Source organism: Lissotriton vulgaris, chromosome 11 (assembly GCF_964263255.1).
Source record: "Lissotriton vulgaris chromosome 11, aLisVul1.2, whole genome shotgun sequence".
NCBI classification, from domain to species: Eukaryota; Metazoa; Chordata; class Amphibia; order Caudata; family Salamandridae; genus Lissotriton; species Lissotriton vulgaris.
The window spans coordinates 942516783-942542743 of NC_141699.1; the positions used below are offsets into that span (position 1 = coordinate 942516783).

At 46.5% G+C, this 25961-nt stretch overlaps 1 protein-coding gene across 1 annotated transcript in view; it reads left to right on the top strand.

Annotated features, from left to right (window-relative positions):
• Window positions 1-25961, top strand: part of TM4SF18 (transmembrane 4 L six family member 18) — a 147587-nt gene that overhangs the window by 52357 nt on the left and 69269 nt on the right. The window contains exon 2 of the mRNA XM_086944895.1: window positions 24826-24921. Within this exon, the coding sequence (XP_086801021.1) occupies window positions 24826-24921 (96 nt within the window). The remainder of the gene's footprint in view (window positions 1-24825; window positions 24922-25961) is intronic.

Sequence of the window (25961 nt, forward strand, 5' to 3'; positions counted from 1 at the left end):
AGGTCAGCAAGATGGAATTCAATGGATCAAAGGAAAGGACAAGAATCCACAAAATGGCGGACCCGGGTAGTGGGCATCGATGGAAACCATCTCAAAGTGGTAAGATGCACCCAGGTCAGGACCCAAAAACCATGAGAGTAGAGTTCCAATAACATGGGGCTCCCTCGTCCCACTTCGGATGAGACCCTGTCCCCTTCCGGGTTGTGGCGGCTCTCTCCTTCTTCTTGTCCCGGGCTGCGGCAGCAATTTTCGGCTAGTTTAAAGTGTAGGGTGGGCTCCTGCTATTTTTGGCATAACGAACGCAGTGTGGGTACTTGCTTAACTCGAGGATGCCAAGGTGTGCATAGACGCGGAATGTGCAACAGCGACAGGCTGCAACCATGCGGGGTAGGCTCCCACTGTACTTTTCCACTGAACAGCTCTCCCTGGCAGCATGCGGGGTGGGCTCCCATGAAGGCAAGAAGGCAGGGGGGAATCCCCCACTTCGGGATCCCCTTGCAGCGCACAGGCAGCCCAGCACTGCAGACACCAGCTCTTTCCCACTCCTGGGCAGTAAGATAAAGCGCTCTTGGGCAGAAATAAAGTTGTAGCACTAAGACCAGGAATGCAGAATCAAGTTGTAGCTCTCACGAGGTGCTAGGGGCCAGGGGAACACAGTCCCACACAAGAAAGTAGCGCCCAGGCTCCTCACCTCCTTGGAGTGCAGGCAAGCAATTTATAGCGCTCACGAGACAATAGGGCAAGAGAGCAGGCAGGCAATACTGGTCAAGATCAATAGGCAGTGGGCACTCATCAAGATAAGATAGCAGTTCCTAGGAACAGTCAACCCCTGTAATGTGGCACTCCTCCTGACATCGCAGTCTTCACTCCAGCAAATGTCTCTCACAGGCCCGGTGGACAGCGGAGGGGTACAGATGGGCACAGGGGCCAGCACAAAGGCCCTTGCGGCGGTACCTCCTGGCAGAGTGTCCCCTCTCAATAAAAGTCCATGCACCAGAACTGAACACATGGACTCCCAGCTCCTCTATAAATACACTCCTCACCCCACCTACCAGAAAGGGCAAGAAGCTTCTAGAAGGTTCCCTGGGGAAACCGGTTCCAACTGGTTTTGGGGGAGGTGTGGAGCACCCTGTCTGCCAGGCTTCCCTCCAAAAGCTGGGGGTGTGTGAGACGGACACACCCCAGGGGGCAGAGCCAGCCTTGGTCACTTCGAGCACTAGACCGGCAACCCACCTCAGGCAGGCACAAGCACACAGACAGGGCGGCGGTTTAAAAGTGACATTTACACAATGGTCAAAATAAACCTGCGTACACCATTCACAGCATTGCAGAGGTCATCATTCCAGTGTAAAAAAAGGAGAGCTTTCGATGATGGAAACAGGTTTAAGCACCCACAGTCATTACAGCCCAAGATCCCTGAACTGTAAGAGTCTCAGAACCACACTCTCATTAAAGGTGAGGGAACCAGACACAGGCAGATGGCAAGAACCCAGCTGCCATTAAATCTGTGAGTCCAGATATTGGCAGCAAGCCAGAACCTCTACGCCATTAAAACATTGCATTTGTTTTAGTGTGTGTCCTGCTTTTTAGGTCGAGCCTAGACAGCGCATGCGCTGTCCAGAAGATCTGTTGTATGTACTTTGTGGGCTCTGTAGATCAACCCCAGGACTTGCCTGTTTCAACTTTTGCGTAGGGACTATTTTTTTCTGTTCAACTTCCTCTATTTAACTGTCTTGATAAAAAACGATCAGTAGAGGTCAGTAAAATACTAGAATTGCTTTCTGCTTAGGGTCTTTCTTTTTTATTTTTCTGGTATCTGCCTCTATTTAACTTTCTTGATAGAAAACGACCAGCAAAGGTCAGGAAAATATCAGAATCACTTCAGCATTCCCTAGATTCTAGGATATAGAAACTTGTCTTCCACGAGCACTCGTAGACAATGATATACATTTTTTTAAATCTTACATTTTCTGTGATATGACCACCAAAGGCCCTGATTTTATATTAAAAACAGAGCTTTGGACAATACCATGTCCTGCTGATAGGCAGTATTTCTCTCCATGTGTTCCCATACCTGCTGTGTTCCACAGTTTGGTGCTTACTTTTCCTCCAAGTTAAAGAACAGTAGATGTTTTAGCACCCAGGCTAATGTTCTGCATAGCTAAATACATATAAGGTTCCAATGGCAAGACCAATTGCATTGCAAATGCTTGTTGTTGTAGTTGTGTATAGAGACCCCCTTCATATATTTTTTTCAGTAGGTTCAAAATAGTTATGCTCAGAACAGAGTTAGTCTGCAGTTCCATGAAGTGCCTGTGAGAGTCAGCAACACGAGAAATAAAATCAGATACATATGTCTTTTTATGGCAATATTTTACTCGCAGATAAGACAGTGTGTCAGCCAGCAATGGGGTTATTGTGGGAGAGACGGACAGACTTGCTAGTAGATAATCAAATGTGTTGCATTATCTCAATATTAATCTACATATTTTCCTTAATAGCACAGGCAATCACATGAAACACCTCTAACTGTTCCACAACAAGGGATACCAGGGCACAGGGACAAAGTCGGTTATCCAATATCCACAGGTCGATCAAGTTGGAAAGCAGGGATTTCAGACTAGGTTTGCTGGTTCAGATGTTTGCAACTAATCTGACGGATCTTATTTCTTCCCAAGGGAGTGTCTCAAGAAATCAATAATGGCAACTCAGACATTCAATATTTAATGCACAGAGGTCAACCGATTTTTTAAAATTATTAATGGCATCCCTGTGATGTTCATGTTCTGTAAAGCACACACAACTCCACATTGGTGAATTTCTTGAGATAAATCCAAAAATGAAATCTTATTAGAAACAGAGATGTTAAACATCTCCATCCACAGCTTATTTCTTTGTCTAGGCCTTGAATACCTAACCTAGGGTCCACAACGCCTAATCAAAGGGTCCTTTCTTTCCTCTGTGCCAGGAAAGACTTTGAGGCCTGATGGAGTGCTGGTTGTTGGAGTAAGTGCTTTAGCCTGCCCGCTTTATTTATGGCAGGCGGTCTGCTGTCCTTTTTTCTATACAAAACCTGGTGATGATGAGCAGAAAAAAGTAAATAATGACCTCCCACAACCAGGATAAGAAGTTTCTGGGTGTGCAGGGTAATTAGTAGTTTGCTGGTCTAGAATAAATTCCACTTTGGGTGTTTGTTGTTGAAAAATAAAAGGTTTTGTGGACCTCCGTCAAAACCAACAGCAGCCGTATCCTAAACTTTTTGTAGGAGGCACTATAAAGACGGTTCCTCTGAGGGTACAGCGGTCACCGCTGGACTGACAGTGAATTCTCAATTTGGTGGGCCGGAGACTTCCACTCGCCAAACTCTAATTCATGCCCTAAATAAGGTAAAGCGCCAACCTATCCATTTGAATGAAATGTTCAACTTATTTTTTATTTTTTGTTTGGTGAATTAAATAAAATATTTCAATATGTGGATTTGCTTGATTTGTACTTGCATTTCTATTTTGAGTATTGTTTTGATGTTTAAATCTGAGAAATTGCTTTTACTTGGCTCATTGACTTTCTGTAGTTATTCAGTAGGAGCCCATACAACTCAAAAGTTTAAGAGCCGCTGATCTAGATAGTGTATTTTTCCTTGTTAAGTGAACATTAAGTATGAGCTGAAACACATACATGTGCTGAAGGTGACTTTCCATTGTGAGTGTAGGCTCACTAGGCAGGGTCACTCCCAGATTTTTGCCATCTGTATCAGATTTCATTGTTGTTGCCGTTAGGACTCTGTGCACTTTTTCTCTGCTAACCAGTGCTAAAAGTATTGTGCTCTCTCCCTAAAACCTGGTAAAACCTACAACTAATTGGCTCCTTTAATTTACTAGTATGTCCCTAGTAAAGGTGCTACATGGTCCTAGGGCCAGTAATAAAATGCTACAGGTGTACCTGCAGCAGTCATTGTGCCACCAACTAAAGTAGTACTTTAAACCATGTCTCCATCCTGCCACTGCAACCTGTAGTGTAGTTTATACTGCCATTTAGACCTGGCAAAATAAACCTTTTGCCAGGCCTAATCCTTCCTTTTCAATAATTATATGTCACCCCTAAGGTAGGTCTTAAAAGCCCCTAGGGCATTATGCATGCTATCTGAAAAGCAGGACATGCCAATTTAAGGTTTACATGTCCTGGCAGTGAAAAACTCCCAAAGTTGTTTTTTCACAGTAGTAAGGCCTATCTCTTCCATAGATTAACAATGTGTTGCCTTATTACATTTAATAACGCTAACTTTAGATTTGGAGCAGTTAGAGAAATTTGTATTGGTCTCTATTGAGTTGTAATTTAAAATCCTCTTTAGTGGTAACATCGAATTTTAAGTTACAATCTTAAAAATGCCAATTTTAGAAATGTGGCATTTTTGTACCCAAATCAACTGTACCTTTCTACAAGTATACTGGGTGGCATGACTCTGCTGTTGTGGGTTATGTATTGATGTCAGACAGCTAGACAAAAGGGGATTAGGTGTGGACAAATGTGTCATCCTGATAGGATGTCTGGGGAGAGGCTGTACAAAGACCCCTTCCACTTCAAAGTGCTTTGCCTAGAGCAACAACCAAAGGACCTGACCCCACGCCAGCCCTGCCTTTTATTGCCCCAGACAGTTTGGAGCCAAATTCAGGAAGGAGAAATGGAAGACAAAGAGTGAGGTTCCGTGACAATTGTAAGTGGTGTTTTCGACTCGCACGAATATGGTCGAGTCTGGTATCTATGAACCGCAAATGACGAGTTTAGTAAGTGTGCGCAGTTTCGCTGTGCTAACTTAAACCGTTCGTTTGTTATGTGGGTTTTTCATCTGTACCCACGGGTTCCATCTTAGATACGGCATCCATTTTGTCTCTTGCCCTCAAGTAGCCAGCGAACGGACGCTGTCCGCTTCGCGACCCTGGGACTCCCAAGATATTTGCGGAAGACACATGTTCTTTGTAAGTGTCTTTATGACGAGGGGGATGCTGTTGTAAAGCAGATGGCGCCGCTCGAGGTTCATCTTGCCGCACGGACTTATTGTCTCAGCCGTGCATCTCATTAGGCACGTCCCTTTGATGCCTGTATCTCGTGTTTCCCGATACCTCCCCTTTTACACCCTTTCCGATCTCCCCACTGTCTCCGTCTTCCTCTGCACCTGTCTTTGTTCCTATTTCGATCTGTTTTACTGCCGATTGGAATGCACTAATGTTGGGAAGATGGGTTTTTACAGTTGGGAACCGCCAAATGTTTCCGCACTTATGTTCCGGACCTTATGTGTATCAAAGTGACCAAAGCGACCCCTCTGGGGGATAATGGTGGGAACCGGGTTGTAAACCTTTGTGTACCATGTTGTCCTATGGGTAAAAACTGTATAAAAGGAGCGATCTACAGAATCAATTTGAAGCAGTCTCCCCAAGTTGCACGAGTTGTACTTGTCGTGATATCTGTGTTCCCTGCAGCAAATAAACCTTGAATCTTTGACGCCGAAGGAAGTGTCCCGTGTCTCTGTCATTCGTACGCCGGAGCAGGTTACCCACGAAGGTTTCAGGTGTTGTGCCCTGGCACCGCTGGGTCTTAAAGAACCCAGTCCTTCAGTTGGCGCCCAACGTAGGGCTGCATCAGTGGTACCGGTCCAAGCCCGACGATCGTGAGGAACTTCGTGTGAAATCTCCGAGGGAAGGTGCACTCCGCTTCATCGATCCTGTTGTCGAAATAAGTGGCCCGAAGACTTTTCCCGCGAAGATTCCCGCCTCCTGACGGCTGCGACGGACTGCTGCCCTGACTGTAGACCTGTTTTGGCGCCTGGCGTAGACCTTGGTATAGCGAGACGATTGACGGGCCTTCCTGGAGACGCCATCGATCTTTGAGTTAAGTATTTGTGGGTCGCTCCCAGAGTTCTTGGTTGTTGACACTTTAGCGAGTGTTTTTGTTGTTGACGCTGTGTGAGTGTTCTTGTCTGTGACACTTTGCTAGCGTACTTTGTTGTGTTGTTTGACGACTGCAGCCGCCAAAAACCGAGGGTTTTTGTTCTTTGCTGGGACTTGGTAAATCCCGTAACCCTTGAAGTTTGTGAAACTCGGCTAGTGTGCAAGATGCCTGGTTGCAGTACTCTGTTCAGTTGTTTCAGACCTTGTGGTATGGATTCCCGACTGGAGGACTCGTGTCTGATACCTCCGGTTGGAACTCCCACGTATGAACTTTATAGCAAACATGGGCTAGGCCCGATTACTTTTAATGAATACTGGATCAACTATACGAAGAAAGATGGTGACCTTCGCTGGCCACCACATGGTAGCTTCGAGGCCCCGATCTTAGATAATCTAGAGGTTAAATTGTTCGCGAAAAAGTCAAGGCCGGCCATGTTTGATGCCTTTCGGTTGTGGCGTAAAGAAGCCCGACAGAAAGAAATCAGACAGACTAAGCGAAATCAGAGAGATAGTGCTGGTACCATTGTAAAGAAAGCAGAGCAGTTCCAGCATGATAAGGAGGTTAGGGAAAAGGAAGTGTTTGACAGATTACAGCGTATGACTATAGATAAATGCTATCCTACTTTGCCTACGGAGTCGGAAAAGAAGGATGAGGCAGTTGAGGATCCTTTGATGTCCTATCTTATGAAATCGCCACCTCCATACGTACAGGGTACCACAGCCCCTGTGATTCCCCCTGTACCTGTTCCTGCACCTATTCTTCCTCCGCCTGTTCCTCAACCTGCACCCGTCCTTCCGACTGTTCCTGCTCCTTCGTCTGTTGCTATTCCTACTGCTCCTCCGCTTCCACATACTCCTGCTCACGCTACTGCTCCTGCTCTGTTAACCCCTGCTGTTGTTTCTGTCTTTACTCCTTCACTTGTTAGTCCTGTGTCCTATACTTCTCCCTCTACTCGTAGTCGTAATTCTCCTCTTGCGGCTAGCTTCTTTCATTCACTCGGACCTGTCCTTGGGTCCGCTGGTTCAGATGGTCCTCAGAGGCGTAGTCAGCTTCCAGGTAATAGGGAACGCGCTTCGCTATATAATATGGCGATGGGTTGGATGACGCACCCCCTTAGAAATCCACCACGTGTTGTACTCGACACATTTTGTCAGTTCAATATACCAACCCAGAGATTTGTGTTCGAGGAAATGTGTAAGGTTCTTCGTGATCAGATATCGGCCGACGCGCCTGACGAGGTGCTGACCGCGTTGTCTGATCTACAGCTTCAGTTTTCGGCTGGACTGATAGTGGATACTAATGTTTGACGTGCTGTTGAACGGTTGTTATCTTTTCGTCCCACTCCTATACCTCAAGCCTTGTTTGTTGAGGATGTCGAAAGACTGCCAGATGAGTCTGGTCAATTTCCTATGCGAGAAGTTCCACCGGTTTGGATACCAGCTAATCCTAATGCTGCTCCTCCGGTATTGGCGCATTTCCAGAGAGTATGGATACATCTCCCATGGAAACGCTCGGAAGTGTTACAGGTGAAGCAATCTTTGCCTGATCCACGCAAAAATCCTACAGGGTATTATAAAGAATTATCGCAGCTCGTAGATGCTACGGTAATGAATCTTGCCGATATCGATATGTTGTTCGGCAATGTCGTACCGCAACCGGTATGGGCTAAAATTCGCCATGAAAACCATCCAAATGAATTAGGTGGTGCTTGGGCTGCCATTGTAGCGGCAGATGCCGGACAAGCGGCTGCTACTAAACCCGACCAGTTGATTATTGACCTTCCTCAAAGAATAATAACGCTAATGAAAACTCTTATGCCAGCTATGAAGGTGAACTGGGACAAATTGTCAGCTTGTAAGCAAAAGAAGGACGAGAGTGTTTCCGACTACTTTACGAGGTTCGAGGAGGCATTCATTGATCATAGTGGTCAGGATATGAGCACTGAGGGTGGTCAAAGGTTGTTCGTAGATAAATTTGTTTCGAACTTACTGCCCGATTTGAGCAATAAATTGAGGAATTCAGAAAGTGCATGGGCCGTTTCTACTTCAGCTCAGATATTGGCTACAGCACAATATTATGAGAACAGAGAGAAAGAAGAGAACGACCGTGCTGATAAAAAGACTAAAGAGCTAAAAACTAAAGTGCTGCTTCAGCAAGCGTATCCTCCACGTTCAAATCAGAATAATTCACAACAAAATAGATCGCAGCCGCAATCGAACAGATCACAAACTCGCAATGACTCTTCTTCCCAAAGATCCTCGTTAGGGTACAATCAATGTGCTTATTGTAGACAAGAGGGTCACATTAAATTCAATTGTCCTGTTTTAAATGAACGTAATAGTGGTAACTCATCTAGAGGAGGTCGTGGTGGTTCACAGCAGGCTCCGCGTGGTAGAGGTCGGGGTGCTCAGAACGATCGCTCAGATAACTCATTAAATTCCGATAATTGTTTCGATCAACGTGGATCGTCGCAAGGACGATCTGCGCAGTACAATGTAGACGATTATTACGTCGATCAGGGAACTGACGACAGTAATTACTAGGACAGCCAAAGACAAGGAGAGGGAGTGGTATCAGTTCCGGTTGATCAGAGTGGGCCTTACGTCGCAGTTGCTACATCGGGCGTCGTTGAGCCTTTTCTGTTGGACACTGGTGCAGCGAAAAGTTCCATTCAGCATTCGAAACTCCCTGGCGCACCTTTGTCTGGCTTAACAAATGTTTCCGTTGGATTCTCTGGCGCCCCCGTTAGCAATCCAGTTTCGCGCCCTTTGCCCCTTAAAGTTGGGCCACGTGAGCTAGAAGCTCCGTTGATTTTAACCACGGGTTGTGGTGAAAATCTTTTGGGCCTGGATTTGCTCAAACGTTTGTATGCGACTTTCTATTGTTCTCCTGCGGGTGTAAAGCTTACGTTGGGAGAGAAGGTTGTCTCTCCCATGTACTTGTCTCTCGATAAGCTTCCACCGGAATTGAGTTCTCTTCCTGCGTCTTTGTGGGCGACAGGTCCCAACGATGTGGGCCTGCTTGATATCTCACCATATGTTGTTCAGTTGAAATCTAATGTGCGATTGCCACGTATCCCCCAATATCGTATCTCCCTTGATGGTGAACGAGCACTGTTAGCAATCATTTATGATTTGATCGAGAAAGATGTTATTGAAGAGACTCGGGGAAACGTGTGCAATAGTCCTGTGCTGCCCATTCTAAAACGTACTGATCCCTCGAAACCACCTGTTTATCGCTTTGTTATCGATTTACGGGAGGTGAATAAAATTGTGGTTCCTCAATTCCCTGTTGTGCCTGACATCACGGCGCTACTGACTCTGATTCCAGCTTCTGCATCATGGTTTTCGGTGATTGACTTGAAAAATGCGTTTTTCAGCATCCCGATTGCCGAGGAGAGCAGAGACCTTTTCGGTTTCTCTCTCGGTGGACGCAGCTTCCGGTTCAAACGCGCTCCTCAGGGCTACTGTGAAAGTCCATCGATTTACAGTCAAGCCTTGAAGGGTCAACTAGATGCGTTTAGGTTGCCGGTCGGTGCGGCCTTAATCCAATACGTCGATGACTTATTGGTGGCTGCAGATACTCAGGACATTTGCAAAATTGCTACGGTGTCGTTGCTGCAACATCTCTGTGAGTTGAATCACAAGGTGTCACCTTCTAAACTACAATATTGTTGTCAAGAAGTAACCTATCTAGGTCACTTATTGTCAAAGGAGGGAAGGAGGTTGACCCCAGAGAGAATTGCAGCAATTGCGCGCATGGCTGTGCCAACAACCCAAAGAGATGTGCGTGCCTTTCTAGGTATCACGTCGTACTGCAGGCAATGGATTCCGAATTTTTCATTGCTAGCGAAACCATTAGTGGCTCTTACGTGCAAGGATGTTACGACTCCTTTACCATGGACGGAAGAATGTCAGAAAAGTTTTTCTGAACTGCGTGATTCATTATGTTCGGCTCCTGTGTTAGGTACTCCTGACTATAGCAAGCCGTTTACATTATATGTTCACGAGAGAGAAGGTTGTGCTTTGAGTGTCTTAACGCAACCTTTTGGTGGTAAGCAACGTCCATGTGCATATTTTTCCTCGACCTTGGACCCGGTAGCTAGAGCATTGCCGAGTTGTTTACGAGCAACAGCGGCAGCCGCGGTCTCCATCCGGCAATCAGCAGGACTGGTCATGGATAATATGCTTACGGTGATGGTCCCGCATGCAGTCGATACTCTTTTGAATCGGACGAAAACTCAGCACTTGACGAGTGCAAGGTTGTCTGGGTACGAGTTGACGCTGTTGGCAAGCCACATTCAAATAAAACGTTGTAATGTTCTGAACCCGGCAACTTTGTTACCAATTAGCACAGAGTCAGATGTAGTAGCAGAACATGATTGTTACTTGAGGACTGAAGAGGAAACAAAGGGTCGAGTGGACCTTAAAAACACCCCATTGGACGATCCGGATGGTACATTGTATGTGGATGGGTCATGCTTTAAGCTGCCGAATGGCGATGTGACTACTGCTTATGCTGTGGTAACGTTGAATACTGTTGTTGAGACTGCAAGATTAAATCAGAATTCTGCCCAGGCTGCAGAGCTGATTGCTCTTACTAGAGCATGTGTGTTAGCGAAAGGGAAACGTGTGAATGTGTTTACCGACAGCCAATATGCATTTGGCGTCGCACATAGTTTTGGACGATTGTGGAGAGAGAGAGGTTTCTTGACGTCGCATGGTACGAAGATTCAGCATGGCCAGCTTGTGAATGATCTCTTGGATGCATTGACGTTGCCTAAGCAAGTAGCGATTGTTAAATGTAGTGCGCATCGTAAGGTGACGGATGACGTTGGTCGTGGTAATGCGTTTGCGGATGAAACTGCTAAGGAGACTGCCCGGAACCTTAGCACTCGAATGTATGTGACGAGTTCGGTTAGGTGGCCTACAGAATCGAGTATGTGTGAGGACACTATAGAGAGTGTGAAAGCAATTCAGAATGAAGCCACCGACACTGAAAAGACGAAGTGGAAAGAAAGTACGGGAAAGTTGGATGCGAACGGTTGTTGGATTGATTTGTCTGATCAGAAGAGATGGATGTTACCGGATGCGTATGTGCTGGCCGTTGTGACAATGGCGCATGGGTTAGCACATATTAGCTCAAAAGGTATTTGCAAATTGTTGTCCCCTGTGTGGAAGAATGATGGTATCACGAAATGTGCTGAACGTCTGGTGAAGAATTGTATGGTGTGTATGATGTACAATCCTGGCAAAGGAACCCCAACTCCTCCTGGCAGTTTTGCTCCCCCTTCATGCCCCTTTGAGGTGATTCAATTGGACTTTATCCATATGGAGCGATGCAATAACCTGAAATACGTTTTAGTTGTGATTTGCGCATTCTCCCGATGGATCGAGGCTTATCCTCTCAAAGACAATACTGCTTTGTCTACTGCGAAAATCCTACTGAAGGAATATTTTCCTCGGTATGGAATGCCTAGAGTCGTGTGGTCAGATAACGGAAGTGAGTTTGTGGGTAGTGTGATGAAGAGTGTGTGTAAGGGCCTTGGAATTAATCAGAAATTCCACAGCGCCAATCATCCCCAGTCAGCTGGTTTGGTGGAAGGGTATAACGGCACCCTTAAACTAAAGCTAGCGAAGATTCAGGCTACGACTGGTCTTTCGTGGCCTGACGCTTTACCTTTAGCATTACTGTCAACTAGGGCGACTGTACACTCCCGAGTAGGGCTTAGTCCCTATGAAATAGTGTTCGGTCGTCCTGCGAATGTGTGGGGGGTTCCTAGGCCAGGTATTTTCTGTGATCTTGAGTACCCAATGTTGATCGATTATCTTCATGACTTGACTGCTAAACTGAGGTTAATTCACCAACAGGTTCACGAAGCATTGCCGACGCGGACGGAGGGTCCAGGCCACCAGCTCCAGCCCGGAGATTGGGTGGTGACGCGGAACTTTTCGCGCAAGGACAACTTGGACCCGAGGTTTACTGGACCCTATCAGGTCCTCCTTGCCACGAGAACTGCAGTTCGTCTTGAGGGGCGGAAGAATTGGGTGCACGCCACCCACACCAAGAAAGTCCCCATTCCGTTGCCAGCAGACTCGTGGGTGAGGAAAGGCATTGCATCAACTGAAACCGAAGGATTGTCGGCGTTTGTACCTTTTAGCGACGCACAACCTGTCGGAGAATCCTCAGTGCAGCAGAGAGACACTGTTGAACAATTGTCAGAGAAGGACTCAAGACCAAAACACTCAGCTGATCAACAGGACGCTGTCCCTTCAACGGATCCTTTGTTCGACGAACAGACACGTCCTGGGAAAACTCGATACCTTTTGCGTTCTAGCACTAAAGACTAATAAAAGATCCTGCTTTGCTGTATTGATAATTGCATTATCCCGTTTTCCACGATCAGTTTAAACATTCGTACCACTGTAATTATTTTGTATATATTCATTGAGCTTCGTTCCTTACACTTTTTACTTTCACAACTGAGAGATATTGTTTTGCATACATATATATATTGTGCATTGAAGGCCGTAGGGCCGCGCGCGTACTTCCTTCTGGATAGTGGGTCTTGACGCTAGGTTAAAGGCCGTCGGTTCCTGGGAACTCCTAGGGATTGACTATTGCTACACAGAACGAAGTGCGTCAAGAAACGTTGCGGACGGTCGTAGGGAATGCCATTCTCGAAGTTGAAGGATTTGGAAGGAGCTCAGGCTCATAGATTCAAGCTGCAGCAACTCAGTCGTACCAAATGTTTTATATTCCAACTATTTGTATTGTTTTTGACTGCTTCTGCATTATTGGCGGGTGGGGTGTATTATACGATGTCTTACTTCTTACCTACTGCTACACCTACTCCTACCCCTGACTCTAAACTTACCTCCACGGTTTCTCCTCATTCCTTTCATATGTTACCCGAACACGAACAGGCTAGACGTGTAGAATTCCGCAACAATTCCTTTATTCAGCTCCTTCATCAGCATCAGTTAGTGGTTAACACTACTAATTGTTGGGTGTGTGGGTTGATGCCACATACTACGGATAAGAGAATTCCATATCTGGTGTTACCGTATAGTTCCCAAGGGTCTGCTCGAGCATTTCAGACAATGTTTCGAAGCGCACTGGGTTTCCACCCCATTCGAGAACCACGTTCTCCCTACTCTGGTCCTACCTCGTATCAAAAACCTTTGTCGATAGCAATAGAGGATTTAGATAGTGATATCTATGATCCCTCGCTTATTCCCGAAGAAGAGGTACAAGCCTATAGGGTCCTAAGTAGAGGTGAATATAGTGTGTTCACCAGTGAAAAGCAGCTTAAAAGCTCGCCTCCACTATGGGTCGTACCCCACACTGGTAATTTTTGTCTCATGGGTCGTGGCCGAAGATCGCAATCCCGACTTGGAGCGAGTGCTTGCACTGAAAATTACATTCTGCCGATGTTCTCGTCCCCTGTGTTTCTGGCTGCCAAGGGTACATACTTTATCTGTTATGATCGTGCATACGCATGGTTGCCCGCTGACTTCATGGGCTCATGTTTTATTGCAAATCTGTTGCCTCCGACGTTCACTGTAGATGCCGATTATCATAAGACTAGAGTTGTGCGAGGCGTAATTAGCGAAGAGGATACTGCCGGTCAAGAGGCAGGAGACTTTTTCAAGGGTTTCCTCCCGTTTTGGGGACCTATGGTTAATAGTAGGAACCTGAGACAGTTGACTCGAGTGGTAGAATCAACAGCTAACATTACTGCCAGTGCCCTCGGTAATATCACCACAGAACTTCAGGCGGAGAGACTTATGACGTTACAAAACCGTATGGTTTTAGATGCCATCTTAGCAGATCGAGGTGGGGTATGTAAGGTGATCCATTCAAGCTGCTGCATTTTTATTCCAGATAACGCTCCAACTGTCTATCAAGCCATCTCGAGGTTGCATAAGATCTCCGAATCCATACACGTGGATGTAGGGGATTGGACGCTACTTGGGTGGTTTTGGGGCCTGATGTCGACTTGGGGTTGGAAGATTCTGATGATCATCGGAGTCGTTGTGGTGTTCCTGTTCACGTGTTGCCTTTGTGTGCAGTGCGGTCCTGCCTTATGTGGCCTCTGTGCTACAACGTGAATGAGACAGCCACCTGTTACCAAGGGGACTCGGTTGGACAGAGCCATGCTACAACAACATCTCGATGGTCTGATGAATATCGAATATGATTCCGACTAGTGCTTGCCTACATGAGGGCAAAAGGAGCGTCTGAGGTTCCGTGACAATTGTAAGTGGTGTTTTCGACTCGCACGAATATGGTCGAGTCTGGTATCTATGAACCGCAAATGACGAGTTTAGTAAGTGTGCGCAGTTTCGCTGTGCTAACTTAAACCGTTCGTTTGTTATGTGGGTTTTTCATCTGTACCCACGGGTTCCATCTTAGATACGGCATCCATTTTGTCTCTTGCCCTCAAGTAGCCAGCGAACGGACGCTGTCCGCTTCGCGACCCTGGGACTCCCAAGATATTTGCGGAAGACACATGTTCTTTGTAAGTGTCTTTATGACGAGGGGGATGCTGTTGTAAAGCAGATGGCGTCGCTCGAGGTTCATCTTGCCGCACGGACTTATTGTCTCAGCCGTGCATCTCATTAGGCACGTCCCTTTGATGCCTGTATCTCGTGTTTCCCGATACCTCCCCTTTTACACCCTTTCCGATCTCCCCACTGTCTCCGTCTTCCTCTGCACCTGTCTTTGTTCCTATTTCGATCTGTTTTACTGCCGATTGGAATGCACTAATGTTGGGAAGATGGGTTTTTACAGTTGGGAACCGCCAAATGTTTCCGCACTTATGTTCCGGACCTTATGTGTATCAAAGTGACCAAAGCGACCCCTCTGGGGGATAATGGTGGGAACCGGGTTGTAAACCTTTGTGTACCATGTTGTCCTATGGGTAAAAACTGTATAAAAGGAGCGATCTACAGAATCAATTTGAAGCAGTCTCCCCAAGTTGCACGAGTTGTACTTGTCGTGATATCTGTGTTCCCTGCAGCAAATAAACCTTGAATCTTTGACGCCGAAGGAAGTGTCCCGTGTCTCTGTCATTCGTACGCCGGAGCAGGTTACCCACGAAGGTTTCAGGTGTTGTGCCCTGGCACCGCTGGGTCTTAAAGAACCCAGTCCTTCAAGAGGGCACTGGGAATAATGGTTGGCACTCTCAGACCCCACTTCAGAACACTCCTGGACCTATGAAAGATTCAGAAGAAGGACTGCCATGCTGCTTGAAGGGTTGCCTTGCTGCTTGAAGGGTTGCCTTGCTGTCCTAAAAAGGAAGGTTAGACCACCTTGCTTTGATCCCGGACTACCCAGTATGATGCCAAGGGGCAGTTTTCTGACATCTGTGTGAGCAATATGGGCGGCCCAACAAGCTTCAGAGACCTCCCTGCAACTGCCTAGCTCACCAGCTGAAACCGGATTTGCCTGGACCTACCTGATCCCTGTTGTTGGCCTCTGGTGGAGTGAATCATGATTCCCCAAGTGGTGCTCCCCGGGACCTGGACCCTTGGCTGGTATCAATAGAATTTCTGCCAGGAAGTAAAGGTGAAAAATCCTGATGTTTGGGCTCCTTGTGACCGTGAATGAGCCTGTTCAGACTGAAACTCTGTCACCTGTGATGACTGCTGATGTGAAGCTCTAGTTACACCTTCTCTCCACACCAAGAGAGACCATCGACAAAGGCTGGCAGTATGAGAACTGCACTTCATCCTACAGCAATGGCAGCCTGTGATAACCGTGAAGGCAAAGCACCAGTGTGACAAGATGTTCGCTCTACAACAATGACCGTCTAGGGCCATGACCTATTCCTTGAACCGAAAGCAACCTCCTTGAGGCCTTCTCCAATGTGAATGGAACTCTTTCCCCTGGACTTAACAAGGTAATCTTTCAGCAGGACTGGTCTAGGCCCTGTATCTGGTCCACACTCCATCCTGAACTTGTGACTTTCCCCTAGTCTAGTGTGACCAGTCGACTAAAAGTGGTGCTTTGTGATTTTAGGTGGTATTTCCGCTATAACATTTAAAATTGAATTTCTCAAGTTCTACTAATCGGATTTTTGTCATTCTGGAATCATATTATTTATTGAAATTTACTTTATTTCTTTAAATTGGTTAGGGAATTTTCTTTTGTTGCATTTTTACTTTATGACTGTCTGTGTACTGCATACACACTTTACACGTTGCCTCTAAGTTAAGCCTGACTGCTTTGTGCCAAGCTACTAGAAGGTTAAGCAGGGATTGTTTGAGTGACTGTTGTGGTTCACCCCGACAAGGATTGTGGTTGTTGCCGGAGTAAGGCTTCCACCCTCTTCACACAATTACAAGACACCAATGTGTGTTTTATCTGGTTCCTGAGGTGCTTTGCTTCCTTTTAATTAAGCAAATTGAGTTTTTTCATTATGGGCCTTTGTTAGTATTGTGCTCTGGGTACGGACACTGATAAATCTCATTTAGGTTTTGCGTCACCCTTGTGCCCCTAGGCATGGGGCAAGGGCAATGCAAAACCTTAATTATTTTGGACCCTGGTCTGTTCACTGGAAAAAATTGTAAAGGTCATAACAGGAATCCAAATTTCATCAGGGTGCTTGTGCAATTAGATGCTGGAATGGATTTAATATTGGTGCCCTTGGGAAATATTTCTATGCTAAATCTTCATTTTAACTAGGTATATTAATCCTCTGCGCAACATTGTATCTTCTTTTCAGCACATCAATCAGGGACTCTAAAACCATCAAGAAAAAAAAAAATATTGTGTTATTTTGGTTACATTTTGCAGTTTTTTTATCCTCAACACTTTAAAAAACATTGAGATCTGTGAACATAACACACAATAGTCAGAGTATCTCGTATGAATTCAGTGAATTCCATTATGATACAGAGCGGCACGTGCAGGTAAGAGCGGGGGGCCGGGTGGGTGGGGGTATTTCGACAGACGGCGATGAGGGAAAATTGTTTTTTTAATTTAATTTTTCTTTGTGGTCGTCTGTCGAAACCCCCCCCCCACCAAAATTTCAAAATTGGTATCATCAATTCCTTCAAAAATCTTCGACATAAAGAACAAAAGAACAGACCCCACGTGCCTTGCAAGGGGCCCCCTCAAGTTTCGTTACGCCAGTGAGCTCCCCCATGTTACCATCGTGTCTTCACCCCTCCATGCGAGCCCAGTACTTTTTCTTAGATCCTAAGACCCCTACCCTTTGGAATTTAACATGAGGAGGTATACTCCTGCTCTGTTAATATTCTATCAAACATCCTCCACTTTCATTATTAGTAGGACATGACATCCCATGGCTAAAAAGAAACAATGAGGTGAAGGGTGATTTACCATCCTTCCATTATTTCAGCCGGGAGAGCAAGGAGAGAAGCAGACAGGCCAACCCCACTTTTTCCAAATAGCTTCAAGGTCAAGGGTGTCATGTACACAACTTCTCTCAGTGCATGGCCAGGACCTAAAGAAGGACCTCACTGGAGGTGAGCAGGGGTGCCCAGGACAGGGAGAAGGAACAGGAAGTCGGGGAACAGTGGACCCTGTGGAGTGAAACAGCGGTAAGGTGCTCAGCAGCAGAGACAAATTAAACACAGACCTAATGGTGGGAGAAAGAAAAACTTATGTTAGGTTGTGTGTTATGCTGTGTGTGTTTTTATTAAGCACATCATCCGCCCAGTAGGTATTTAGAGGTCTTGGAAACTTGACTGCCATAAAATCAGCAAATAAAATCACATAACAAGAAGGCACTGTCTTGCTATCCCTTTGTATTAAATCCAGGTTGAATTTGGTTGAAGGGGAACACATAGTGTTTTTTGGCTTTTCTGAATTTAAGTGGGTCCGTTTCCAGATAAATAGGAGCTGGAAAGGAGTTCCATTGTGAGACTACAGCAAACGAAAATTGCCCTCCCAGCGCTTGTTGTGTACTTGAACGTAGGGAACTTTTAAAAGAGTTTAGGATCTAAGATTGTGAGAGTGGATTTGCTTATGGAATTTACTAAATAATGGAGGATGTCTCTTCTGATGGAATGCTATGTGTACAAGACAATAGGCCCTGATTATGAGGGCTTCTGAGAACAGGTACTGTTCATCACACCCTTTAAATACCAACACCCGGGAGCTCGAAAAATAAACAGGTGGCATAAAGATCCTGTTACAAGTTTTCCCAGTTAGAATGGGGAATAACAAGCACATTTTGGTATTTTCTGCACCAAAACCCCAAATCTTTTATTATAAATATGGTTAGTGTTAATGGAATACTTACAAGGGACATTAATATAATCTGCTCTTAAGCACAAGAAAACATTTACGTGTTGGTTTGTGGCATAAATTGTCTTTAAGGGCATTCTGCATAGGCAGTCAATCAATCAATCAATCAATCAGTCAGGGAATTGTAAGCACGTTACTCACCCGTGAATATCTCAAGGCTCTCAAGTGGGGGAGGGTGTGGGCGGGTCCGCAGATCTGTTTAGCAGAAGAGTCAAGTCTTGAGGGTCTTCCTGGAGGTGTTCAGGGAGGGGGCACATCTGATGTCTGCCGGTAGCTTGTTCCAGGTCTTAGCTGCAATGCGAGAGAAGGATCTTCCGCCTGCTCTGGCTCTGTTGATGCGCTGGGTTTTGGCCAGTGCGAGGTCAGAAGATCAGAGGTTTCTTTTGGGTACGTGGAAGTTGATTCTGTCGTTCAGTTATTTGGGCCCGTTCTTGTGTAGGCATTTGTAGGCGTGAGGGAGGATTTTGAAAGTGACTCTTTTCTCCACGGGGAGCAAGTGGAGACTTGGTTGGTGTTGGCTGTTGTGTTCGTGTCGCGGGATGCCGAGGACGAGTCTTGTGCAGTGTTCTGTATTGTCTGGAGTTTGGAGTGTAAGGACTTCTTGAGGCATGCGTAGAGTGTGTTTCCATAGTCCAATCTGCTGGTGATGAGTGCATGGGTGACTGTCTTCCTTCACTCAGGGAGGATCCACTTGAAGGTCTTGTGGAGGATGCAGAGGGTTTTGAAGCAGCTTGAGGTGACAGCATTGACCTGTCGGTTCATGGTGAGTGATGAGTTGAGTACGATGCAGAGGTTCTTGGCGTGGTCTGAGGGGGTAGGTGGCCACAAGGATCTGTCCCCGCAGAAGAGATAGTACCAAGGACGAGGACTTCTGTCTTCTCAGCGTTGTGCTTCAGGCAGCTGTTGGTCATCCAGACTGCGATGTCTTGCATTCCTTTCTGGAAGTTGAGTTTGGCAGTGGTGGGGTCTTTGGTGAGGGAGAGGATGAGCTGGTTGTCAGCGGCATAGGATACGATGTTGAGACAGTGTTGTCGGATGATGGCTGTAAGGGGGACCCTGTAGATGTTGAAGCGGTGGGGCTCAGTGATGAACCCTGTGGGACTCTGCAGGTGATTTTAGAGGGGTTGGAGAGGAAGGGTGGAAGTCTGATCCTTTGGCTTCTTCCGGTGAGGAATGATTGGATCCAGTCCAGGGCTATTCCTTGTATGCCTGCATCATGTAGTCTGGTGACTAGTGTGCAGTGGGCGACGGTGTTGAAGGCCGCTGATTGGTCGAGTAGGATGAGGGCTGCGGAGTGGCCTTGGTCCAGGAGCGTGCAGATGCTTTCTGTGGCGGCAAGTAGGGTGGTCTCTGTGTTGTGATTGCTTCGGAATCCGGATTGGGACGGATCGAGGAAGGTGTTCTCTTCAATGAATGGTGTCAGTTTCCTGTTTCCTGTTTTCTCTGCAACTTTGGCTGCGAAGGGGAGGAACGAGATGGGCAGATAGTTCTTGAGGTCGGTGGGGTCAGCTGTGGGTTTCTTTAGCAGGGGTCTGACTTCAGCGTGCTTCCAGTCGTCTGGGAAGGTGTCTGTTTTGAAGGTGGTGTTGATGGTGCGTTGTAGTTCGGGTGCGATAATGGCAGCAGCTCTGTGGTAGATGTACGGGGGGCAGGGGTTGTGGGGGCCCCAGAGTGGATGCTTTTCATGGGTAAGGCGGTTTCTTCGGCCATGATCGGTGTCCAATTGGAAATGATGGGCTGGCTGGTATTTCTGGGGGGCGGGGGGCTGCCTGTGGCGCCTGGTGGATGGTCGATGAAGTTGTCATAGAGGTTTTTGATCTTGAGGTGGAAATAGGTTCCAAGCTTGTCGCAGAGGTCTTGGGATGGGGTGATGACTGTGGCTTCGCTGAGTGGGTTGGTAAATTCTTGAATGACACTGAAAAGTTCCTTGGAGTTGGCCAGGATTTTGTTGTGGACGAAGTTCCTCTTGGTGGCTCTGATCTGGTTGTGGTAGTCTGTCATGGCGTCCTTGTAGGTGGTGTGGTTTTCGGTTGTCTTGGTGTTTTTCTAGTTCTTTTCCAGGTGTCTGCAGGTGCGTCTGGCTTCTTGGAGAGCGGTGGTGAAACAGGTGGCTTAACTGGGGCGTTTTCTGTCAGGGTTGTGTAGCAGGACAAGCTCGTCTGCGCAGTTGGAAATCCAAGTGTGGAGATCTCTGGCTACGTCGTTTGTGTCGTTTGCGTCGGGTGCCCTGGTGTGGTTGTCTTGGGTGAGGGTGGAGTTAAGTTGCTTGTCTGTAACCTTGCTCCAGTTCCTTCGTGGTCAGCGTGGGGCTGTTTGGGTGCCTTTGGTTTGTTGATGGTGAAGTGTACGCAGTGGTGGTCGGTCCATGGCAGCTGCATTGTGTAGCTAAATTGGACACTGTTTCCTGCCGCGAAGATGCGGTCCAGGGTGTGTACTTCTCTGTGGGTCGGTGTGTTGACGAGTTGTTTACATTGTATCCATCTAGGATGGTGGTGCTGATGTCGGGGGCCGGAGGATGCGTTGGCCCAGGTCTCTGTGAAGAAGGCGATGTCGGGCGAGAGAGAGTCGCGTAGGTTCCAGATTTCCATGACGTGTTTGTGTATGGAGCGTACGTTGAGGAGGATGCATTTTAGGGTGTCGCCGGTGTTGGCGGTGTTGGAGTACGGGGTGGCCCTGAGGGTCTGGCGGCAGTGGAGGCAGGAGAACTGGGCGTAGGTCGTGTTCAGCGAGGTCTGTCGGCATTCTCGAAGTCTTCCAGGGTTGAGTGCGAGGAGGGTGGTGGTGCCGTAGCGACAGGTAGTGGGAGTTCCAGGATTCCTGGCTCTGGCCGACAGGCGCAGATTGGTTTGTCTTTGGCGCGCCCACTGTGCGCGACCGCTGTTAAGTAGGGAAGGTGGTAGGGAGGAGAGGGGGAATTCCGGGGGGAATTCCAAGGGGGAATGCCGGCGGAAGGGACCGCAGGGACAGGATCGGCGACAGGAAAAAGGAACAGGGAGGCACGAGAAAATAAAAACAGTGGTGGAATTAGAGCAAGACACAGATGGGCACAATAACAGTGGCACAACAGAGAAAAAATTAAGAAAATAACGGCTGAGAAAGGTTACGGTGGTTGCAGGCAGTCTGGTCCTAGTTGGAGAGGGCAGCAGGTGCTGGAGCGGGCAGCAGCCTCGAACCTCCCATGAAGGAGGTCAGGGTCTGGAGGTAAGAGACGGCACAGTGGAACTGTGGGGAGAGAGTGGACTTAGACCGAGGTTTGGAGGTCTTACTCCAGTGGCAGTAGCTATTAATAGTGCAGCATGTGCAGTGGCCTGCAGACTTATGGGTCACTGGAGTACACTGCATCCAAATGAAAGCTGTTTTTGTGCTATACAATGGAATGGGTAGCCCCTGTCTCCTTTTCTCATCATGGCCCCCTTGCTGTGCAACTAATCTTAGGGCCAATTCAAAGTATTTTTTCTGAAAAAAATGCCATTTCCACTCTCCTGGAACAGTTAGGGTAAATCTGTCTAGCAGGTTTTCCAGTAGTGGAGAGCAAGAATACTGTGCGGTTTTGAAGGGTACATGCAATGTTTGCGGCATTCCAAAAAATTGGCCTTCCTACCTGATCAGGCCAATAAGGCTGGGAACTCACTTATATGACTTTATTTATTACTTAAAAATGTTACATAAATAGGTCAAACAGGATCAAAGTAATTAGCAATAAAAATGTGCTTTTTGTTTGGAATAACCACATAACTATGGCTTTGGTATCACTAAATTGCAAACCGACATTTAAGGCTGAACTGACCACATCTTAGACCCAGTGACTGTAGGGCAAGGGCAGAGACATTGCTCAGCAGGCACTGGGAGCTGGGCTAAGTTACATGGTGTGGCCTGAGGACACACACATTTCACTAGCTATGGAAGACCACTTGGGACAGGATGTGAATAAAAGCCAGGTTCAAAGACAAAAACAGAGGTGAGTGTCTAGCAAGTACTGGTGGCAGGGGTACAGCCACATTCTGAAAATGTATTTGTATTGTATTGTATTGTAATTGCATTTATATAGAGCTTACTACCCCTGACGAGGCGTCAAAGTGCTTTTTTGGCGAGAAGCACGCTACTCTAGAACCCATACAGGATTAGTGTTGAATTAGTACAGAGAAATATGTAAGTCATTTTAGTGGTTGATAGGTTAGTCAGTTATTTGGATCCAGGAGGATAGAGAAGGAATAGAAGAGGGAAAGAGGTTTGCATTTATATAGCTCTTGTTACCCCTGATGGGGTGTTGAAGATTTCTTTTCTGTGAGTAGCACACAGCTCTGGAACCCATAAAGCTTTTGTGGTGAATTAGTATAGTGAAATATGAAAGTAATTTGAGAGGTGCATATTAATCAGTTATTTGGATTGAGAAGGATAGCGAGGGATAGAAGAGGGAAAAGGTTTGCACAGGTTTGCATTTATATAGTGCTTGTTACCCCCAATAAAACCCAGAGTACATAATTGTAAAACTCAAAACAATTAGCTGAATATATTTTTCTTGGGCAACAATATCAGTGTAACTAAGATGAGTAAGTAACTAACTCGTTTGATGAATAAACCATAATAATGAATAGGCAGGCCTCCGTCCAGGGAATCACAGTGGGAGAAAAACTATGGGCAGAAATGCTATCCCGGGCGATAGCTAGTGGTTAGACAATTTTCAAACATTCTTCCTGTCACCTTTTGTGTGTTTGATGTTACACCCTAAGTGGGTGAGGGTATGCCCTGACATGAGTTCCTTGCTTCCGGTGCTCAGGATTCAAGCTCTACCCTACTGACAAGACCAAATAAGACCAAAACCTGTCTGGGGTTGCTTGTGGTCCCTTCTGAAGAGGCCCCCATCTGGCAGTTCATGAATGACTGTCCCCCAGGGGAGCAGGGTCAGCACTGAATTGCAAAGAATGGCCCTCAATCTGGAATGGTAGAGTTGGTGAAAAACAATAGGTTGTAATTGCACCCCAAGAGATTGCTAGCTGTTAGACTATTTGCAAGCACTTCTCCCATCTCCTTTTGTGTGTTTAAACATAAATAAATCCCTTCTTCAATTAAATGATTATTATTGTTAGTTTGCATTACACACTTTTGTAACACAAACGTCTCAATTTCTGTTTAATGGATTTACCCCAAAATACTAAACACGGTATCCCGAGTCAAATTCTGCTTTCGTGCAAAGTTTGGGGTAATTATGTTCCTCGGTTTTGGCTGTAGCTGTGAACAAACTTCCCTGTTGAGGTTAGAGTGGAAATACTGCTTTTAATCTCTCTGTCTAATAGTCACTTTACATCTCCTCCCTGCTGGATCTGCGCAAAAGTGGACATGTGTCTAGGTAACTACGGGACAAATTATCAAGAAGGGAGTTACAATTATCGTCACTTTAGCGGCAGGAAATTGCCGCTAAAGCGGCGATAATGGGCTTGATAATATGCCCTTGAGAAATACCATAGAAGCCTATGTTCTGGGGTGAACGTGCGCTTCTATGGGAATTCACAAGGGCATATTATCAAGCCCATTATCGCCGCTTTAGCTGCAGTTTCCTGCCGCTAAAGCGACGATAATTTTAACGCCTTTATTGATAGTATGCCCCCACGAGTTTCCAGTGTCTTGAAGCCCAGAATTATTGGGTCTGCAAACTCCGAACAGGCCTCAAAACATCAGACCCAGGGCTGGCCCTTAATCGGATAGATCGGGACAGTGCCCTGGGTGGAAATAAAATTTGGCGTTTGTTGTGGGGCAGGGATCATTGCGGTGTGACGGCAGGAGGTGTGAGGAAGATGGGAGTAGGGAAGGGTTCAAAGGGGGGTTAACAATTACACTGAGGGACATTAAGGGCTGATTACAAGGTCTTTTACAGGACCCAATGAAAAGCAAGTGGGATGGGTGAGCTGCTGTTTGTATAACATTAAGTCAGGCAGCTCCCTGCTGCGCCCCTCAGAATATTTGCGCCCCGGGCCTGGGCCCAGTTCGCCAATACCCATGGCCGGCCCTGCTATAGTTTCAAGTAGAGTTGCGGGGACCGCGGTAGCTCTGCACAAGGCCCCAACCTGCCAGCGTAAGCAGCATGTGGGTGCAGAAACCCCCCCCCCCAAAGCTAAAGCTATTCTCTCCTCCCACCGCCCCACCTCCTGACCCCCACACCAAGGCCCAGCGAAAACACCTACCCACATATTTACCACCTGCTCTAAAGAGGCAATAAATATATGCTTATTTGGGTTGTTATTTTAACTAAAAGGGGGAAACAAACCCCCAAATTGGACCCAATGTTTCCAGGCCGGCGGGGTTCCCTTGTCCAGGGCGATAACTCGTTTTCAGTGGAAGTAGACGTGGGGACACAGGTGAAATTAGAGATTCCATCTCTCCCCAGTATCCCCCACATACATCCAGGCAACTCATATGATACCTTGAAAGTCTGTAGAGTAATACTTTAGAGTTCCTTGGTATTTATTGCTGCCTTAATAGCTATGGCTCTCCCCATGACTCACCTTCCCATAACATCTGGTAGGTGCATGTTTTCAACTTATTCAAAAGAAATTGACATGCATGATTCTACTCAGACTTACAATGTTTGTGTTTTCCTTACAGATGCTCATAGTAGCCGCACTCCTCCTCACTGTGGAACAGTACACATGCTTTGCCTGCTGTTGCTACCCCAGGAAAGGCTGCAGCCCAAGATGTTCGGTATTTTATCAAACTATCTTTGTTTCCATCGTTCCATGATCTGCTAATAATGTTTACAGAGATTTGTGTTTATCTTTTAACATTTCACAGCATGTAGGTACTGGCTTGACACTTTTATTTGTGAAAGATGCACATGTCTCAGAATTATTTGATTACATAGCTTCCGATTGTCAGAACACCATTAACAATGTTAGTATGGGCCAAAGTGATGCAGGCAATTGGTTGGGCTTCAAACAAGTATATAGTTTTATGTAACCTTTAAACAATAAAGTATAGCACATACACACGCGCACTCTCCCACCAGAATGGTCTAACTGCCAACAATGCACAATATGTGTTATAGCACCTGGATCTAGTGAAATGTTCAAATGTATAAATAATTTGACCACATTGTCCGTCTGAGCCGTCTCAGTCTTTGGTTAATAAGGGGAGCCCACATCAGCCCTCAGGCCCTCATAGAGAGTTTATTTATTTATTTATATAGCACCTATATCGACCCCAGAAGGGGTATCTCTGCACTATGGATGGGCAGCACGGATGTACTGCAACTACAGCTGGATCAAGAACAGAAAAGAGTTGTCATGAGCAGCTTCCTGAATTGAAAATGATCAGGGCTTTGTCTCAAGAGTATGAGGAGCTCATTCCAATAGCGGGGGCCAAGATGAGAAAAGGCCCTTCCCCCTGATCTAGCCTTCCTAACTCGAGGAACCACAAGAAGATGTTTGGAGCCAGAGCGAAGGGATCTGGAAGGTAGGTTAAGTGTAAATTTCTCCAAGAGGTAGGTGGGGCCTAGATTAAACAACACCTTATGGATGGTGCAGAAAACTTTGAATTTTACCTGATCGCGAATAGGAAGCCAATGAAGTTGCAAGAGAGGAGGACAGGAGGCAGTCCTAGGGGGGGGCATTGAGGACCAATTGTGTCGCAATATTCTGGACTGCCTGCAGTCTGCTGAGCAAAGCCTCATTGGCGGAGATCACCAGACCGTTGCAGTAGTCCAGACGGCTTAGTATAAGGGCCTGAGTCAGAGTTTTCCGAGT